The 17,576-nt window shown below is 35.0% G+C and overlaps 1 protein-coding gene across 9 annotated transcripts in view; it reads right to left on the reverse strand.

Annotated features, from left to right (window-relative positions):
• plxnb1b (plexin b1b) overlaps positions 1 to 17,576 on the reverse strand; it is a 109,911-nt gene that overhangs the window by 49,665 nt on the left and 42,670 nt on the right. For all 9 annotated transcript variants that reach the window (XR_015493413.1, XR_015493411.1, XR_015493414.1 and 6 more), the window contains exons 4-11: positions 15,293 to 15,475; positions 15,018 to 15,146; positions 11,928 to 12,028; positions 11,708 to 11,840; positions 11,453 to 11,609; positions 6,714 to 6,822; positions 5,608 to 5,716; positions 2,412 to 3,302 (exon numbers count right to left, since the gene is read on the reverse strand). Coding sequence is in view for 3 of the 9 variants with exons in the window: in XM_087256942.1 (XP_087113068.1) it covers positions 2,412 to 3,302; positions 5,608 to 5,716; positions 6,714 to 6,822; positions 11,453 to 11,609; positions 11,708 to 11,840; positions 11,928 to 12,028; positions 15,018 to 15,146; positions 15,293 to 15,475 (1,812 nt within the window). In the remaining 6 variants the exon portion in view is untranslated. The remainder of the gene's footprint in view (positions 1 to 2,411; positions 3,303 to 5,607; positions 5,717 to 6,713; positions 6,823 to 11,452; positions 11,610 to 11,707; positions 11,841 to 11,927; positions 12,029 to 15,017; positions 15,147 to 15,292; positions 15,476 to 17,576) is intronic.

A 17,576-nucleotide genomic window follows, 5' to 3' on the forward strand; every position in this document is an offset into this window, starting at 1 on the left:
CCCCTTTAATTTATTTTTCCCCTGATTGTCTACAGAACAAACCATCATTATACAATGAGTTAACCTAATTAACCTAGTTAAGCCTTTAAATGTCACTTTAGGCTATATAGAAGTGTCTTAAAAATATCTAGTAAAATATTATTTACTGTCATAAAGGTAAAGATAAAATAAATCAGTTATTAGAAATGAGTTATTAAAACAGTTATGTTTAGACATGTGTTGAAAAAAATCTTCTCTCCGTTAAACAGAAATTGGGGGGGAAATAAACATGGGGCTAATAATTCAGGGGGGCTAATAATTCTGACTTCAACTATATCTTATTATTCAGGCATATGCAAATAGTTAATTTGTTTGTTAATAAATGCTTAAACTCAACTTCGTTCAGTTTTGTGACCTAATCAAAATTGAGGATTATTCATAATCCCTTACGCTGCAAAAAATGCTTTTCTTACTTAGATTTTTTGTCTTGGTTCTAGTCCAAATATCTAAAAGTTCCTAAATCAAGAAGAACTTTCTAAACAAGCAAAACATATTGCTTGTTTTGAGAAATATTATGCCAATATTAAGTCAGTTTTTCCTTAAAACAAGCAAAATAATCTGCCAGTGGGGTTAGCAAAATAATCTTACGTCAAAAGAAAAAACAAGACTATTTTGCTTACCCCATTGGCAGATTATTTTGCTTGTTTTAAGAAAAAACTGACTTAATATTGGCATAATATTTCTCAAAACAAGGCAATATGGCTTGCTTGTCTAAAAAATGCTTCTTGATATAAGAAATTTTAGATATTTAGACTAGAAACAAGACAACAAATTTAAGTAAGAAAAGCATTTTTTGCAGTGTATAAATGACAATGAAAGGCTCAGTTAAATTCTAAACAGGAACAAAGAAAATAAACAACTTTATTCATTTCTATTTGTTTGAAGATACACAAATGAAACTGCAACAAATGAAAAATAAATCATTGCAATCTTAACTAAACTTTACAGTAATTCTATTTTCTATATAGGATTGCAAAGATGTATTTTCTTTTTGCTTTTAATTGTCATTTATAACGGATTAATAAAGCATAAATAATCCTCACTTTAGATTAGGTCACAAAACTGCATGAAGTTGTGTTAACAAAGCATTTATTCAACATATACTCAATTTACATGTTGAATAAATGCTTTGTTTCATTACTAAATTTACTCAATTTAGTAATGAAAAATCAGTCACAAATTATGAAAGTACACCTATTATAAATGTGCTAACAAGTCAAAAATAAAACATTTGTAGCTGAAGTTATGAACTGCTTAATAACATTTATTAATGTAGTTAATGCTCAACAAATAATGAATATACTATATGCTAATGCTAAATAAATTATTCATAGTGTGTAGTTATTATAAAGTGTTACCCTTTATTCTTCCTGATGTTCCTTCCTGACAATATTTATCATCATATTATTGCACAAAGTATTTTCAAATATATGAGTATTACAGTTTTTTCTATTTCAAACAAATCCTTTGAAAACTGAAGTAACTAAGGCCACATTTACACTGCACTGTTCAAGTGACTCAATTCCGATTTTGTTCTCCCATGTGGCACAGATCGAATATGACCCATGTGTAAGCAGGAACAAGTCACATGGATTCCGATTTACTCAAATCAGATTCAGGCCTTGTTCATAAGTGGAAATTTATCCAATATGAATCAGATCCATGCCGTCGTGTCTGCAGTATAAGCAGGTGGATCGGATTTTCACCTGTCAATGCGATTTGCGGTTCATTAAAAACCGCAACGAATGACGTTAAGTCTGATGCTTTCTTTTCAGAACAGACTTCAGCAGAGTCCCAAACCTTAAATCTCATACACGAGGACTTAAACAGCTTTTATATTGTCATATAGCACTGGTGTTTAAGAATGTTGAGAATGAGAGCGAGAGAGCACAATGTTCGCCAAGTAACCAATATAAACTAATATAAAACTAGTGCATACATCACGTGCATAAATCACGCCATGGACATAACATTAGATGCCTAAAGGTTTAAAAAGCCTATGTATCAGAAGATGGACAAATGAGAACCTTTCTGTCATAAACTATAGTAAAACAACTTGTCAAAAGCTGCGAAAAGATTATATACAGGAATAGAGAAAAGAGCACTCTTTAATTATCAGCTGTTAGTCAGCGCCAGCTCTTTTTTTTTTTCTGGTCATTGCACCTTTGCCGTGTGCTGTGTAAATGTAGACAATCAGATACAAGTAACGTTCAAAAAATGATTTAAGCAGGTCAAAAAAAAAAAAAAAAAAACGGATACAGTCACAAAACAGGAATTGACCGTCAAGATCTGCAGTGTAAATGCAGCCTAAAAGACACTTCTATCTTTCTTTCAAATTGTACTGTGCTTGAATTCTAGATGTTTGGACTCACCAGTAAATCTGCCGAGTCGTACTGGTAATCAGCATCTATGTCTGAGCTGTGGAGATAAACTGATGGATAACTGTCTGATTCTCCATCCCCTGATAATACTGTGGCGGCAGAAAAGGTTGAATTGTCATTTTCCAGCAGTTCCACCTCCTCGGTTTCCTGTGGAGCCAACTGAGCTGCTTCATGGTCAGTGCTGATCCGATTCTCTGAAGGCATTGCAGGCGAAACCCTTTCAGATATCGGCAAAAAGTCATTGGTGTCCGTTTCAGATCCGTCTGCTTCTGGACTTGGAGGTAAAACTGCAGTTTGTGTTTCATTGGTTACATTCAATCTTTCTGCAAAAATCCTAGGGGTGCTGGTGAGAAAAGTATCACGTGTAACTGGCTCTATCAGTGGTGGAGTTTCTGTGGACATTTCGATTACGGCTGATGATGATGATGATGGCAGTGAGACTCTTTGCTCTTCAGCAGCTTCCACGACTGAAGGCAACTCCGTTTTTACTACCGCGTCTAAACCAGTAAGAGTCACCACATCCGTTTCAGTCTCGCTCAATGCCACTGATTCAATATCAGTAACAAGAAGCTCCTTTTCTGAGAGGATCTCCTCAAGCAGAGAGGGTGTGGAAGCTGGCTGAAGTGTGGCTGCGAGAGAGGCACTTGTGGGCACAGCAGACGGCTTGAAAGAAGAAGAAATCTTAGTGGACGGCGTTTGTTTCACAGGGCCAGGAGAGGTTAATGATGGTGTAGAAGTTAGAGATTCAGTTATTACTGCGGCAGTGGTTGGAGGTTTAGTATGTGCCATGGTTTCAGGGCTTTTGTGTGTTGTGACTGGAAAGGTCATGAATGCGGCTCTGGAAGCTTTGGTTGCAGGAGGTAACGTAGGGAGAGATTTCCACTGAGAGCAAGACAAGCAGAGAAAACCAAGAGAGGCACAACAGTAAAATAAGTAAGTGATTATAATAGGACCCATTACAAATCATCTTGGCACAAAGGTAGATAGAATTCTAAGGGCTCTATTTTGGCACAAAGCCTAAAGCGCATGGTGCAAAAGTATTAGAGGCATGTCCGAATCCACTTTTGCCATTTTAAAAACAGAAAAACGCATTTTAACAGGGGTGTGCTTATTCTTTTAATCAGTTATGAGTGTATTTTGAGCATAACATGCATTAAACCAATGAGAGTCTCATTTCCCCTTCCCTTTAAGAGTCAGTTGCGTTGCGCCATGGCACATTTGCTATTTACATGGCAGACTTTGTAATTGGAAAAGCTGATTGCTTCACTAGCGAGAAAAGGTTAAACAGGCCATCTGCACAAGGACAAAGAACAAGCCTCCTCCATTTGGAATCCTTACTTTCTCTTTACTTTTACTCTACTTTACTCCTTTACTTTAGTGGAGTAAGAAAATTGTGCTGAACGCACTTCACTAAAGAGATCAATTAATCTACATATTTTAATTCCATTTGTTAAGAGCAAAGATTTGTTTCAAAACCATTTCTAAATTCAATTCTAATTTCCAGCAAACCAATAAATGAACAATGACAAAAAAAATATTTTCACCCAAACATATTATATCCAAGCCTATTCTTATGCCCCATATGGTGGTGCATACGTCTCTAAAAACCCAACAGGTGACAAATCTAAACTTGTTTTTATTAAAACAAATATAAATATGCATATAATAAATCATACTCCTAATAATCATACTAATTTTACAAATGCAAATTGTCATGAAATAACTGAAAAAAGCCACCTGAGATGAGGCATGGAGGTAGTAGTTTTTATATTTGTGTAGAAAATAATTTATTTTTTTACATTTTTATTTATTTATTTATTTATTTTTATAATTATTTTTTAGGGGTTTTCAACTTATTGGGGTAGGACAGTGGATATTTTACAGACAGGAAAGTGTGGAGAGAAAAGATGTTCGGCAAAGGACATCAAGCTTTGAATCAAACTTGGATCACCATGAGCACCTTGGTGCTACGTGTCAATGCACTAACCACTAGGCCATTGGTGCCAGCAATTATTGTATCATTTTAACACTTTAATTTTTTTTTATATGTAAAGATATTTGTGTATTGCTGTACATCGTGTGTGTATTAAGCAATGTATAAGCATTTGGACCTGCAAAGGAACATACTAATGCACTCTATGCTGGACTTTAGACCAGCTTTTAGTTGGTCAATGGTGTGATCTATTTTAATTCATCAAAATAAATAAGGTGCCAACAAAATAAGGTGCCAACAAAGCGCCTTCACACACCTCCTTTTTAGATTAAAACACCAATGATCATGAGTCCACAAAGTGATGCAAATGGATTTGCTATTTAAACAACGTGAAAATTATGGTCGTGCTGGGCTGAAAGTAGCAGCAAATCGTGCCAAGCATGTATTACGCCTGTTGTATGACAGGGCCCTAAATGTTGTTCTTCAGCAGGCACAGCCATTCAAATCATTTTGGCTCAACACTTCAAAGTAGTTTGAACGTCTTCTGCCGTTTATTATCCCTAATTATTTATTTAATAGACAACTAAATCAGAAGTTTTAAAGTAAATCAGATATTGAGTGCATTTCCTCATTTACAGAATAAAGTCAATACACTGGGAATGCAATGTAGTTATGATTCTAATTCATGAAACCTGTAGCTTTGAATTTTTTAGACTTGTGCAAGGTTGATTGCACCTGATGATGATTGCATTTGTTTTTTAGTTTTTTTATTCTTTTAACAGTACTATGAACCAAATCACAGCTCATATTTTGAATAACTAAACATTACCCCTAATTAAAAAAATTGAATTCCCAAAAACCTACAATTTCTATTTTAAAAAGGCCATCGAGCTGTGCAATAAAATTTGCATTGCAATACTGATGTAAATGATTCTAAATTAAGTAATACATCAAAATACTATTTAAAGAATCCTAATTAAATGGGCAAATCATACACAACTAATGTATATTTTAAAAAATAAATTATATTAATATCTAATAAAAGAGAAACAACAGATACAAGTGATCTGCTTATAAAAATCTTGTGTTTCAGTTATTAGGAATGGGATATAAAGGAGAACATTAGGGACACGCTTAAAAAGAGTTTTCAAGTGCAAGAAGCTACAACAAATCTTAATGCATTATTAGCATTGTTTACCAGTTATTTGGAGTTTAGCATAGGGAGAAAGAACTGTTGTTTATTTTATGACTTACATGTTCATTGTAGATTATTAATCCCTCATCGCACACAGTCTTGTGGGTACACATATGTTGTTTCACACACCAATTGCATCCCCAGTGACTTTGCACACAACCATGGCAGCTGCATAAAACAAAGCAAAATCCAATAAAAAATAATGACTTAGTGTAAGTATTCAAAAATACATAGTGAGACAAAGTAAAAACTTGTTTGTTACATTTTGAAACTTGACAACTACGTATCAGTCAATAGCTATGTTTCCATCCAAAGAGATTTGTGTGCAAAACTGAAATAACACATAAAACATTTGCGAATTGTTGCATTGTTTCAATCCAGTGTGTAAAAGGGAACAGTATTGTCACTTCCTGATAAACTGACACCAAATGCTGCGTTAGAAGCCACTGGGGGCCTTTTTTCCTAAATAAATTACTTGCACCCCAGATGGTATGAGATACTCTTTGGGAGCGCAGACACCTCTGCTCAAGACACCTCTGGAGGTAATAATACACTGTAAAACCCAACAGTCAACTTTATCAAATGAAATGAGTGCAGTTAACTCAAAATTTACTGAAAGTTAATTCTACTAATTTGAAAAGAGGTTTGAACTTAGTGTTGAAGGTAATGAGTTAATTAAAAACCTCATTACATCAACTTAAATAAGTAAGTTCAAAGTACTCATTTAGATTAGTTTAACTCAAATGGTTTGTAGCACTCGGTTTCCTCAAATGGTTTGAGTTGCCTTAACTTATTGAGTTTTACTGTACTCAGTTGGTTTGAGTTCTCTTTATTTATTGGGTTTTACTGTGCTCAAATTGCTTCTTTTACTTAAACTGCTAGTTTGATAATGCTGCCCCATCACGTCCATTTTCGTTATTACATAATCTTTTAAAACAAAATTATGCAAAAATTTATGAGCTAAATGTGTTTCTATTGTAGTTAATGCACATGTTCTTTTCAGTTTATCCTACTCTGTGTAAATACACACTTTTTCAAAATATATGCAGATATGCTTTTAATGCACAGATGGAAACGTAGCAAAATTTTATAGTGATGGACAAACCCCATGATAAGTGTCCAATTCTGTTTGCTTGTGCCCATAACATGTGTGTTTGACACTTACGGCAAGCTTCCTGCAAGCTGTTTGACTGAAGTGCAATCATAAAAGGTGAATTCTTGAGACGTCACGACAACATCACGGAATTGTACAGACAGCATGACTGTAAAAGAATCTGATTAAGAGGAAGAGAGAAAGACATGAGGGTCATGACTGCTATACTGTTTTTAGACACGACTGCTTTTGCTTGGTCACATTGAATATGTAAATACATAACAGATCACACGTCAGAACTTGATGAATTTTCATCTAGCAGAAACAGGGTTGTCTTGTGGTGGTGGTTTGAAAAACAGGATGATAAATATACCATTATAGTTCCACCCTCATGTTGTTTGATACCTGTATGACTTTTGCAGAACACAAAAGAGGCTTTTGTTGAAAAAATGTTGTGGAATGCACAGTTTGAAATCATCATGAGGGATTTAAAATCACTTAAGTAATTAAAAAAAACTAAATATATATTTTTGATTTTAAAAATGCTTAAAACATAAGCATTTTAAAACTTCTTCAATCTACCTAAAAGTTCTTCTCAGAATAGTTATTGATACCATGCACACCACAGATTTCTGAAGGTTTCTGAAATGTTAGTTAACTCTTTATGACTTATTTATAATTATAAAATTCATTTATAAATTATAAAATTATGAATTTACTCATGTTGTCATTTACTTATGTTGTTCTGGACCAAAGAAAATTGGGTTGAGCTAACACTTAAGGGCTTATAAAACACCAAAACATGTTTGTTTTTGGTTTTCTCAAATGTTTACATTATGTGTTACTACCCAGGCCTCCTGCATCAAAATGTTGTATGTACACTAGACGATGACATTTTTTTCAGGAATCCCACAAGTCACAGAGTCTTCTTTGCTTTAAATAACAGGATTGGGATGGTACAGGATAAAATAGTTAACAGGAGCAGATGTGAGCGGAAATCAACCAATAGGAAGATGACAAAAAATGTAGTTTCCTTTTAATATGGTTACAATGTAACACAATTAAAAAAGAACTACACGACCCAGAAGCCATCAGTGCTGGAGGGAGCTTATATCAATGAAGTTCATGAGAGTTAAGTATAACGATAATAGCACACCGTGGGCTCTATTTTGACGGTCCATGCGCAGAGCGCAAAACGCAGGGCGCAAACGCTTTCAGGGCGTGTCAGAACGCATTTTTGCTAATTTACGGACGGGAAAATCCGCTTTGCGCCTTGGCGCATGGTCTAAAAGGGTTGAGTTTATTTTCTTAATGAGTTATAGGTGTGTTTTGAAAATATACCAATTAGAGTGTCACCTCCCATTCCCTTTAAGAGTCAGCTGCGTCGCGCCATTTAAGCGCATTCGCTATTTACAGGACGTAAAGTAAGTCTAAGTGGAAAAACTGAGCATTTCACTAGCAAACGGTTAACAGTTAACAGTTTTTTTAACAGAAAACTGTTAAACAAAGCATCTACTGCCTGAGAATGAAAGATAATGGATCACTTTCGCTCTTGGATAGGGAAACCTTTACGCACAGACATCAATTAGTCTACAAATAAACAATTTTGTTTGTTAAGCGCAAGTATTCGTTGCAAAACTATTTCTAAATTCAGTTCTGATTTCCAGCAAACGAATAAATGAACAACAATAACGATGTGTGTTCAAAAACCTGAGTTATATCCTAAAACACATCTTGTGCCCCATATGGTCTTAAACATGACAGGTGGGCAAATCTAAGCTTGTTTTTAATAAAACAAATATAAATATGGATATAATAAATAATACTGCTAATAATAATAACCTTCCTTCCTTTTTAGACCAGAACGCCTATGGGCGCACATATGAGCGCTAATGCATTTGCTATTTAAACAGCAAGGCGCAACGCCTCAAAACCACTCTTGGGCCAAGCTGAAACTAGCAAACAAGTATTGCGCCGCGCCTTGCGCCACATTGCGCCGGGTGTATGATAGGGCCCCGTATGTTGCTTGTGAAACATGCTTCATCTTAGTCAAGAACACCAGAGATTCAAAGACAAGTGGTCTAAAAAGCAGACTTGCAAGGCAAATTCGGAAAAGAATCAGTCAAACATGTTTTTGTTGGGTCAGGTGTTAAGTCTTTTAAGAATTTGTTTCTGCTTGTTTGATTTTTTTTTTCAAAACGTGTTAATCTTTAATCAATATGTTTAAATTGTGCATGCTGCATCTCTCTCTCTCTCATTATGCAAGAGCATTTTGGATGAAAATTGTTAACATGTTAATTTGAAAAAACTTTTTAATAAATGAGTAAATGCAGGTTAGAAATAAGGACTCAGCAGCTGGTCTAAAACAGGGGAGCAGATAAAATGAAATTCTATGTATTACCTAAAGACTAAAAGTAGAAAAAATATATACAGGAGCGGTACAAAAGCGGGAGTCATTTTAAACAGGAGTGGGATGGGAGTGGGAGTCATTTTAAACAGGAGTGGGAGTTATTTTACCAGGAGCAGGATTATTTTTTAAACTTTAGTCTGGGAGTGGAGCGGGACTTTTTTTTCTGTGGGAATGATACGAGACAGGAGGGAAAATCCGTTCGTGTGTCACCCTCTGATGTACTGTACACATAAGAGATCTTACTATTTAGCTAGAAATTCCCTCACCTAACTAAAAATATGACCCAATTATTTGATAGAAATCATGACCCTATAAATAAAAGTACCAAAAAATAGTAAAAATCCCTACCATTTGAAATTCCATTAAATATTTTTATGAAGTGGCAGGAGTCCTAAAATTAAATCTAAAACATTGACTCTGTCTAAAGAGAAAAGGACAAAGCAGTGCAGTTACAACCCTTTGCATGCTGTTGTAACCCTAAATACAAAGCAAAATGGAAAGAGCTGGGCACTTCAGAAATTGATATTCCACTACAATCACCATTGGGTAGCAAGATTTGACATAAACAGTATTTAAATTGCTTAAAACAGTGGTCCAAAGTTCCCCTTAGAAACTAGTTTACAAAGTGTAATCTCTTTAAATTAGATTAAATTGGGAATTTTATCGTTTTCAGAAAATCTTGGATATGTACGGTCTGGACAAATGTGATTTCCTTAGGTACCTGCAAACCAGGACCATAATAGTGAGATTAGGTGTTTGGAGAACCATTCCCCAACTTAATTGACTTAGTTATTGACATCTATAAAAACAAATACAATAGGAGACTTCTTTCAAAATTGTATTCTGCCATCCAATCCATCAAGGCATACTCGACAAATGACATCAGACTAAAATGGGAGAGAGAATCCAACCTAGTGATCTCGGAGGAAGATTGCTTGAATAGAGTGCATCCGGATTGTATTCTTATCGCTTTACTTTTTCCACATTTTTTATGTTACAGCCTTATTCCAAAATGGATTCAATTCAATTATTTACTCAAAATTCTACACACAAGAGATAAAAGTTTTTTTTCAAATTGTTGCAAATTTATCAAAAGTAAAAAAAAACTGACAAATCACATGTACAGAAGTATTCACAGTGTTTGCTCAATACTTTGTTGATGCACCTTTGGCAGCAATTACAGCCTCAAGTCTTTTTGAAAATGATGCAACATGCTTGGCACACCTGTCTTTGGGAATTTTTGCTCATTCCTCGCAGTACCTCTCAAGCTCTATCAGGTTGGATGGGAAGCAATGGTGTACAGCCCTTTTCAGATCTCTCTAGAGATGTTCAATAGGATTTAGGTCTTGGCTCTGGCTGGGCCACTCAAGGACATTCACTGAGTTGTTGTGAAGCCATTTCATTGATATTTTGGCGATGTGCTTTGGGTCATTGTCCTGCTGGAAGATGAACCGTCGCCCCAGTCTGAGGTCAAGAGCACTCTGAAGCAGTCATTCATTCAGGATGTCTCTGTACATTGCTGCATTCATCTTTCCCTCTATCCTGACTAGTTTTCCAGTTGCTGCAGAAAAACATCCCCACAGCATGATGCTGCTACCACCATGCTTCACTGTAGGAATGGTATTAGCCTGGTGATGAACGGTGCCTGGTTTTCTCCAAACATAACGCCTGGCATTCACTCCGAAGAGTACAATTTTTGTCTCATCAGACCAGAGTATTTAATTTCTTATGGTCTGAGTCCTTCAGATGCCTTTTGGCAAATTTCAGGCAGGGAGTAGCTTCCGTCTGGCAACTCTAAGATACAGGCTGTATGAGTGGTAAATTGCTGCACAAATGGTTGCCTTTCTGTAAGGTTCTCCTCTCTCCACAGAAGAACGCTGGAGCTCAGGCAGAGTGACCATCGAGTTATTGATCACCTCCCTGACTAAGGCCCTTCTGCTCCGATCACTCAGCTTAGATGGCCGGCCAGCTCTATGAAGAGTCCTGGTGGTTCCAAACATCTTTTGCTTACAGATGATGGAGGCCATTGTGTTCACTGTAACTTCCAGAGCAGCAGAAATGTTTCTGTAACCTTCCCCAGCCTTGTGCCTTGAGACAATCCTGTCTCAGAGGTCTACAGACAATTCCTTTGTCTTCATGCTTGGTTTGTGCTTTGACATGCACTGTCAACCCTGGGACCTTATATAGACAGCTGTATGCCTTTTCAAATCATGTCCAATCAACTCAATTCACCACAGGTGAACTCCAATTAAGCTGCTGAAACATCTCAAGAATGATCAGTGGAAATAGAATGTACTTGAGCTCAATTTAGAGCTTCATGGCAGGTGCTGTAAATACTTATGTACATGTAATATATATATAAAGATGTGATATATATATATATATAAAGAAATTCCCTCACCTTGTCCAGGTGGCACAGATGGCAATGTATTTATGTGTGGAGAGGAGCAGATGACGCCGGTCTCTGTTACAATAGCCAAACTTGGCTTGCCCAGGAAGACACATGAATAATTGTGTCCTTGATCCAGTCTGGGAAGACCCGGTATTGCTAAAGAGATCTGAAAGTAAAAATAAAACAATGAAAGCGATCTGTCAGAGTGAAATGTTTTTGGTTATTTGAGTGCTCAGTTACAATGTGTTAAATCATAAAGCGTACATTTCTCCTCTCTTCTCGGCTGATGTTGGATGGATTGAGAAACGTCACACTCAGGCATTGTTGTTCAATGTCAAAGCTCCACAGCCACTGATCTTTCTGATTCCCATTACTACACTCGCTACGCAGGCCACACCTGGTGTACAAAGACACAATGGTCAAGAAACCAACTTCCCAAAACAAAGCATTATGGATATGTGGTTCTTCTCAAACTTGAACTTACTTCCCCTCAAGAACACACCAGCCACAATATGGATCATGAGCCATCAGACAGGACTGACAATCCAACTGCTTTTCACACTCTGCTACAGGCCTCTTCTCTAGCTGCGAGAGCACAGTAAGAAAACAATCATTAATAATAATAATACACATAATTCGCTAATTATAATTAATAAAAAAGAGGAATACAAATAAAAAATGTTAATATATTTTAATGAACATTTCGTTTCCAGGAAGTCAAAATTAACATCATTTACTCTGCACATTTCGATAGCTCAAGCAGAATAAAAAAGTCCCTATTATAAATTATAAAGGGTTATATTTTGATTTTGGGTTCTCCAACAATATTCTGACATACATGCAAGGTCAAAAACACTTTTATTGTCTTATAATATAAACTTATTTTCTTTAATTTTCCCAATGATCCATGTGATTTCTTTAGATATGATTTCAATTGCTCAAAAAAAACGTACTGATAAAGTCATCTAAAATGGCAAAGAAACCGTTCACGCAGGACTCCCAGCGTTCAATAAGATTATTTGGATTCATATTCAATGCCTCCTCCTTCATCTTACCCCAGACATGCTCAATAATGTCTATCGCTGGTATATGGGCTGGCCAATCCTGGGGCATCTTGACCTTCTTTGCTTGAGGTACTTTGATGTGGAAGCTAAAGTATAAGAAGGAGCGCCATTCTGCTGAAGAATTTGCCTTCTACTATGGTTTTTAATGTAATAGGCAGCACAAATGTCTCTATACCTCAGGCTGTTGATGTTGTCATCCACTCTGCTGATCTCTTGAGAATCCCATACTGAATATAACCCCAAACCATAATTTTTCCTTCACCATACCTAACTGATTTCTGTGAGAATCATGGGGCCATGCGGGTTCCAATAGGTCTTCTGCAGTATTTGTGATGATTGGAATTTGTTTGTTTGTTTGCTTGTTGCACATCAGCAACTTATGTTTATTTCATGGCAAAATCCATTTAGTTAATAACATAAAAATATTTTATACATTATTATGTTTCATTTAATGATGGTTATACATGTTATGTGTATATATATATATATATATATATACATATATATATATATATATATATATATATATATATATATATATATATATATATATATATATATATATATATATATATATATATATATATATAATTTTTTTTTTCCACTATATGTTTGTACTCAGACTATCCATCTAGTTACATTTACATGCACACGCACACATGCACACATTGTGTTTTCATGTTTTTGTTGTTGTTTTGTTCTTTTTGCATGTGATCCCATTTTATATAAATGAGATATAAATATATAAATATATACATAATAATAATAATAATAATAATAATAATAATAATAATCATAATAATAATAATCATAATCATAATAATCATAATTATTAGAACTTAATAATTTAAAAAAACTAAATTAAAAACAATATATATATATATATATATATATATATATATATATATATATATATATATATATATATATATATATATATATATTTTTTTTTTTTTTTTTTTTTTTTTTTTGTTTAATTTATGATAAAAAACTTAAACATCTTCCCTGAGGATACATTTTTAAAACATGTTTCCTCTCAGTACTTTCAGTACAATCTTGTCTAGTAATTTTTTTAATTTATCATTAAAAAAAAAAAACATGTAGTGTGACTCAATAGCTTTATATACTGTGCACTTTCAGATTTTAAACTTGGCTGAATGTTTTCATTCACCTACAGCTGTTACACACCGCAAAAGGTCATTACTAAAAATCCACAATACATGCTCTTTACAGATCCTCTCCATTTATTAGTTTGCTGCAAGCGAGTAATGGTGATGTGTAAAAAAATGTAATAAATAAAAATTATATATTCAATTTTTATATTCACCCTATATTTAATATTTCGTTTCAATTTGAAATACATCACAATATTGAAGTTGATAGAAACTTTCAGAATGTGTTTAAGTCTAGCTTAAACATACATGTAGGGCTCTATTTTATATTTTAAGTCCAAAGCTCAGGGCAAGAAAGCATTAAGTTTTTTAAAATCCATATCAGCCCCAAAAAATCCCATTAGTGCATAGAACTTTATTTTGAATATGCAATTTATATGAATAGAAAAATAAACACATACTTAATACTATTATATTATTAATAATTTGATGCAATTTTGCTAGACTGTATTGTAAAAACTATGACCAAATTGCATCGCTTAAGGGTCAGTTATTTTTCCCATATACAAGGGTGTTATAACATTTCAATACTCTTAATATACCACATTTCTCCAAACAATATTTCAGTTCCTATTGCAGTCCATTATATTATTTCCTTACCCAATGGGAACCAAAATTGTTTGGTTGCTAAGATGGTTTACAATATCCTCTTAGAAACTTTACAGTGAGTTAGTGATGAGAAAATGCTTTTTCATTTCGGTGGACTACCCTGATATTAAATTAAAGGCTGATACACACCAAGCCGACACCAAACAACTAGTGCAGACAAAACCATATTGTACTGCTGCCTCGCAATATCTCACGTATGGTTCCGTCAGGACCAAAAAGCAGTGCATGAACACACCATACAGACAAAAACTGACTGAAATGAGAACTGTGTTCTGCACCTGCATGGGAGGACATTTTGGTGAGGTCTTTTTGCACCCATGGAGAGCAGTATCTGTTTTCTTATTCACAACAGGAAACCAGAACTTCCGAACATATAATATAGTTTACATTACAGCTGCCTTCATTGTGTATATCACTTCACTCTCATTCACACTCTAATTTGGTGTTGAATAACCAATCAGAGCACTCTCCTCAGCTGACTTTACATGCTGGATCGACACACCAATTTTATAGCTCTGAAGTTAACCCAATGAGAGGGGATGTGTGAAACACACCAAAACAACTGGCCAGACAGAAGAAGCTCAATGGCTGACCGTCTGCTTGGTGTGTTCTGTCCTTAAGGTTTTTTTTTTTGCTCAGCTCAAGTTTCTTTCCATCATTCCTTTCCAACAATAACTACTTTGTCAATAGGTAGCACTGCCAATTCCACTTCAATAAAGTGATACTTACCATGTTACTTGTCAAGATGTACAGATGTTTTTCTTGATGGTCAAGCCTCAGCTCTCTGCTTATTGGCACATTGGGCTGGATGGAGATTTCTGCATATTCTTCCACCTCACCATTTGGGCCAAGAAACACCTTGGGGGTGAAAAAAACACATTCTGACCAAAACTGAAGAAGAATTAAACATGCTTTAAAATGCCAGAGCAGCAAATCAATGGAAGACCTGTCTGAAATAAATAGTCAAAAGATCTTAGCACTTAAAAAGAGAAAAAAAATAATACCTTGTGTAGGTTTCCTTGTGAGTCCCCTAAAAAGGCAATAGTGTGCTCCTCCCTGACACTCACAGCCACAGCAGTGAGACGGACAGATGGGCTGTCAAATATTGGCTCAGCTTCCACCAGCACCCGGCTAGCCATTGGACTAGGAGTGTGATCAGAGCCACATGGGTACGCATCTAAAGTGTTCTGTTGAGACGAAAGTTAAAAAATAAATAAAAGTCCAATACATGACATCCTGTTTTAAATGCCTTTTATGTGTATAAAATGTGTCATGTCAGAACAGCCTTACTAAAAAATTTCATTCTTAAATTTTTAAAAATCCTTTTATTTAGCAAGAATGCAAGAATGCACTTAATTGACAAAAAGCATTAGCAAACAAATATTATGTGAAAACATTTCAATTATTTTAAACAAAAGATGTTTTTCAATGTTTGGTAATCAGATCAAATCCATAACTGCTGTTAAATGTAGGTGATTCAATATACAGGTGTTTTTTCCTTTAATAAAATACTAGATTTTAGCTAAAATCATGTTCCTTGCTAATTTATCGCTAGCTATTTGCTGGAAAAATAAGCAGGCAAAACTAAATGAATATGTTGAGGTTTTACGAAGCAAAATGACAGATCACTACAATTACTACCTTTAATTCACAGCCTCTGTAAATAGTCTGGAATGCTTTTGTGAAAACAATGATGCATACTGAGGCGCAAACTCTCCGGAATCCAGGAAAACACAAGTTGGCTAGTACATCACTTGTGAGTTTGAAGCTGGTGCTTAAAACTGCTGTACACAAGCTAAGACTAATTGCAATGGCTGTGGATGAAAAGTACTAATAGTCTGATTCATAAATCTTGCAAAGATCTAAAATTTCACTTCATAAGACATCAATTTATTGTCATGGATTCCAGGGAATTCATTTTGTTTGGTCTGTATACGATTATTGCATTCTCTAAATGCTAGCAGCCTCTAATTTACCTTTTGTTCACGCTAATATGTTTTTTAAAAGTTTTTCTAAAGGGAAAAAAAACTATCTACAACCTGGGTGACCTGAAAGAGATACTAAAAGCAAATCCTCAATTCTGTATGAACTATGCCTTAATTTCTCATATCAGCATATTATTAGAATGCTTTCTTCAAATACAGACTGTAGACTGGGGTTAGGGCTTCTGAAAATATAGTTCTGCCATCAGAGTTTTTTTTTTCTTGTCTAACATATTAAAACTAAACACAGCTCGGCTGTTACTATTGTGTGATAAGCTCATTCATGCCGAGAATAACTTTAATAATAACCAGAGTAGCGTAAATATTAGGGCTGTGTGATTAATTGAAATTGAAGCGCGATTTGAAACGTTGCAATTAGCTAAATCGCAATAGGCTGCGATATGAAATGTATATGTATTATATAATTTCCCCCACTTAGAGCAAATGCGTGACTGGTGTCTGTGTGTGACAGTCTTACTAGCCAATTGAGTGAGCTTACTTTTGTTCTACCCAATCAGAATTGCGTAAACATACTATGCAGAACGCCCACAATAAAAATAAACAGTAAAGTGCGAACAATTGGGATGATGGCGCCTGCCGCTTCAGAATTATTAACAGACAAATTCATATCAAAGAAAAACAGCATGTTGGTAATATGGGAATATGTTGGTTTTAAAGTTACAGACACTGAACAAAAACAGGTCATTTGTAAGAGCTGTCGTAGAATTGTTACCACAGCATGAGAGATTATAAAAACCCGCACCCAAAAAAGCATCACAGACACCAGGTGATAACTAAAGCCATAACTCACTACTGTTTGCTCTAGAGAAAAAGTAGTGTTTCATTTCTAAATGTTTACATACAAATTTGAATAAATGTTGGAGTAAGTTAATATCTTTTCAGTTCCTATTTTGACTAACACTCATGGCATTTTAGCAGTAGGAAGCAATAATGCAGAATATTGAGCTGAAGCTTGACTACAAAATTAAACCGCAAATCAAGAAGAATATCTGTAAATAAAATTGCTAATTGCCCTAGAAAATATAATTCTATTTATGATACATGCAAAGATATTTTTGCTATACAGGCCTGTGCTCTTTAAAACAAGAGTGAATTCAGATCCTAAAAGACACTGACCCTCTGTGTCATTATTGTTATAGCTAGGATGTGGATAATAATTATCATCTTGCTCGTTGTTATCCCTAACCCCTGGTGCCATGTTAAAATATAGGTTTGCTTCCTCTGAAGACAGACATTAAGTGTTAAGTGACAAGTTTGAGGAACAAAGGTTACTGCTGTACAACTG

This window comes from Danio rerio, chromosome 6 (assembly GCF_052040795.2).
Source record: "Danio rerio strain M-AB ecotype USA chromosome 6, GRCz13ab, whole genome shotgun sequence".
NCBI lineage: Eukaryota > Metazoa > Chordata > Actinopteri > Cypriniformes > Danionidae > Danio > Danio rerio.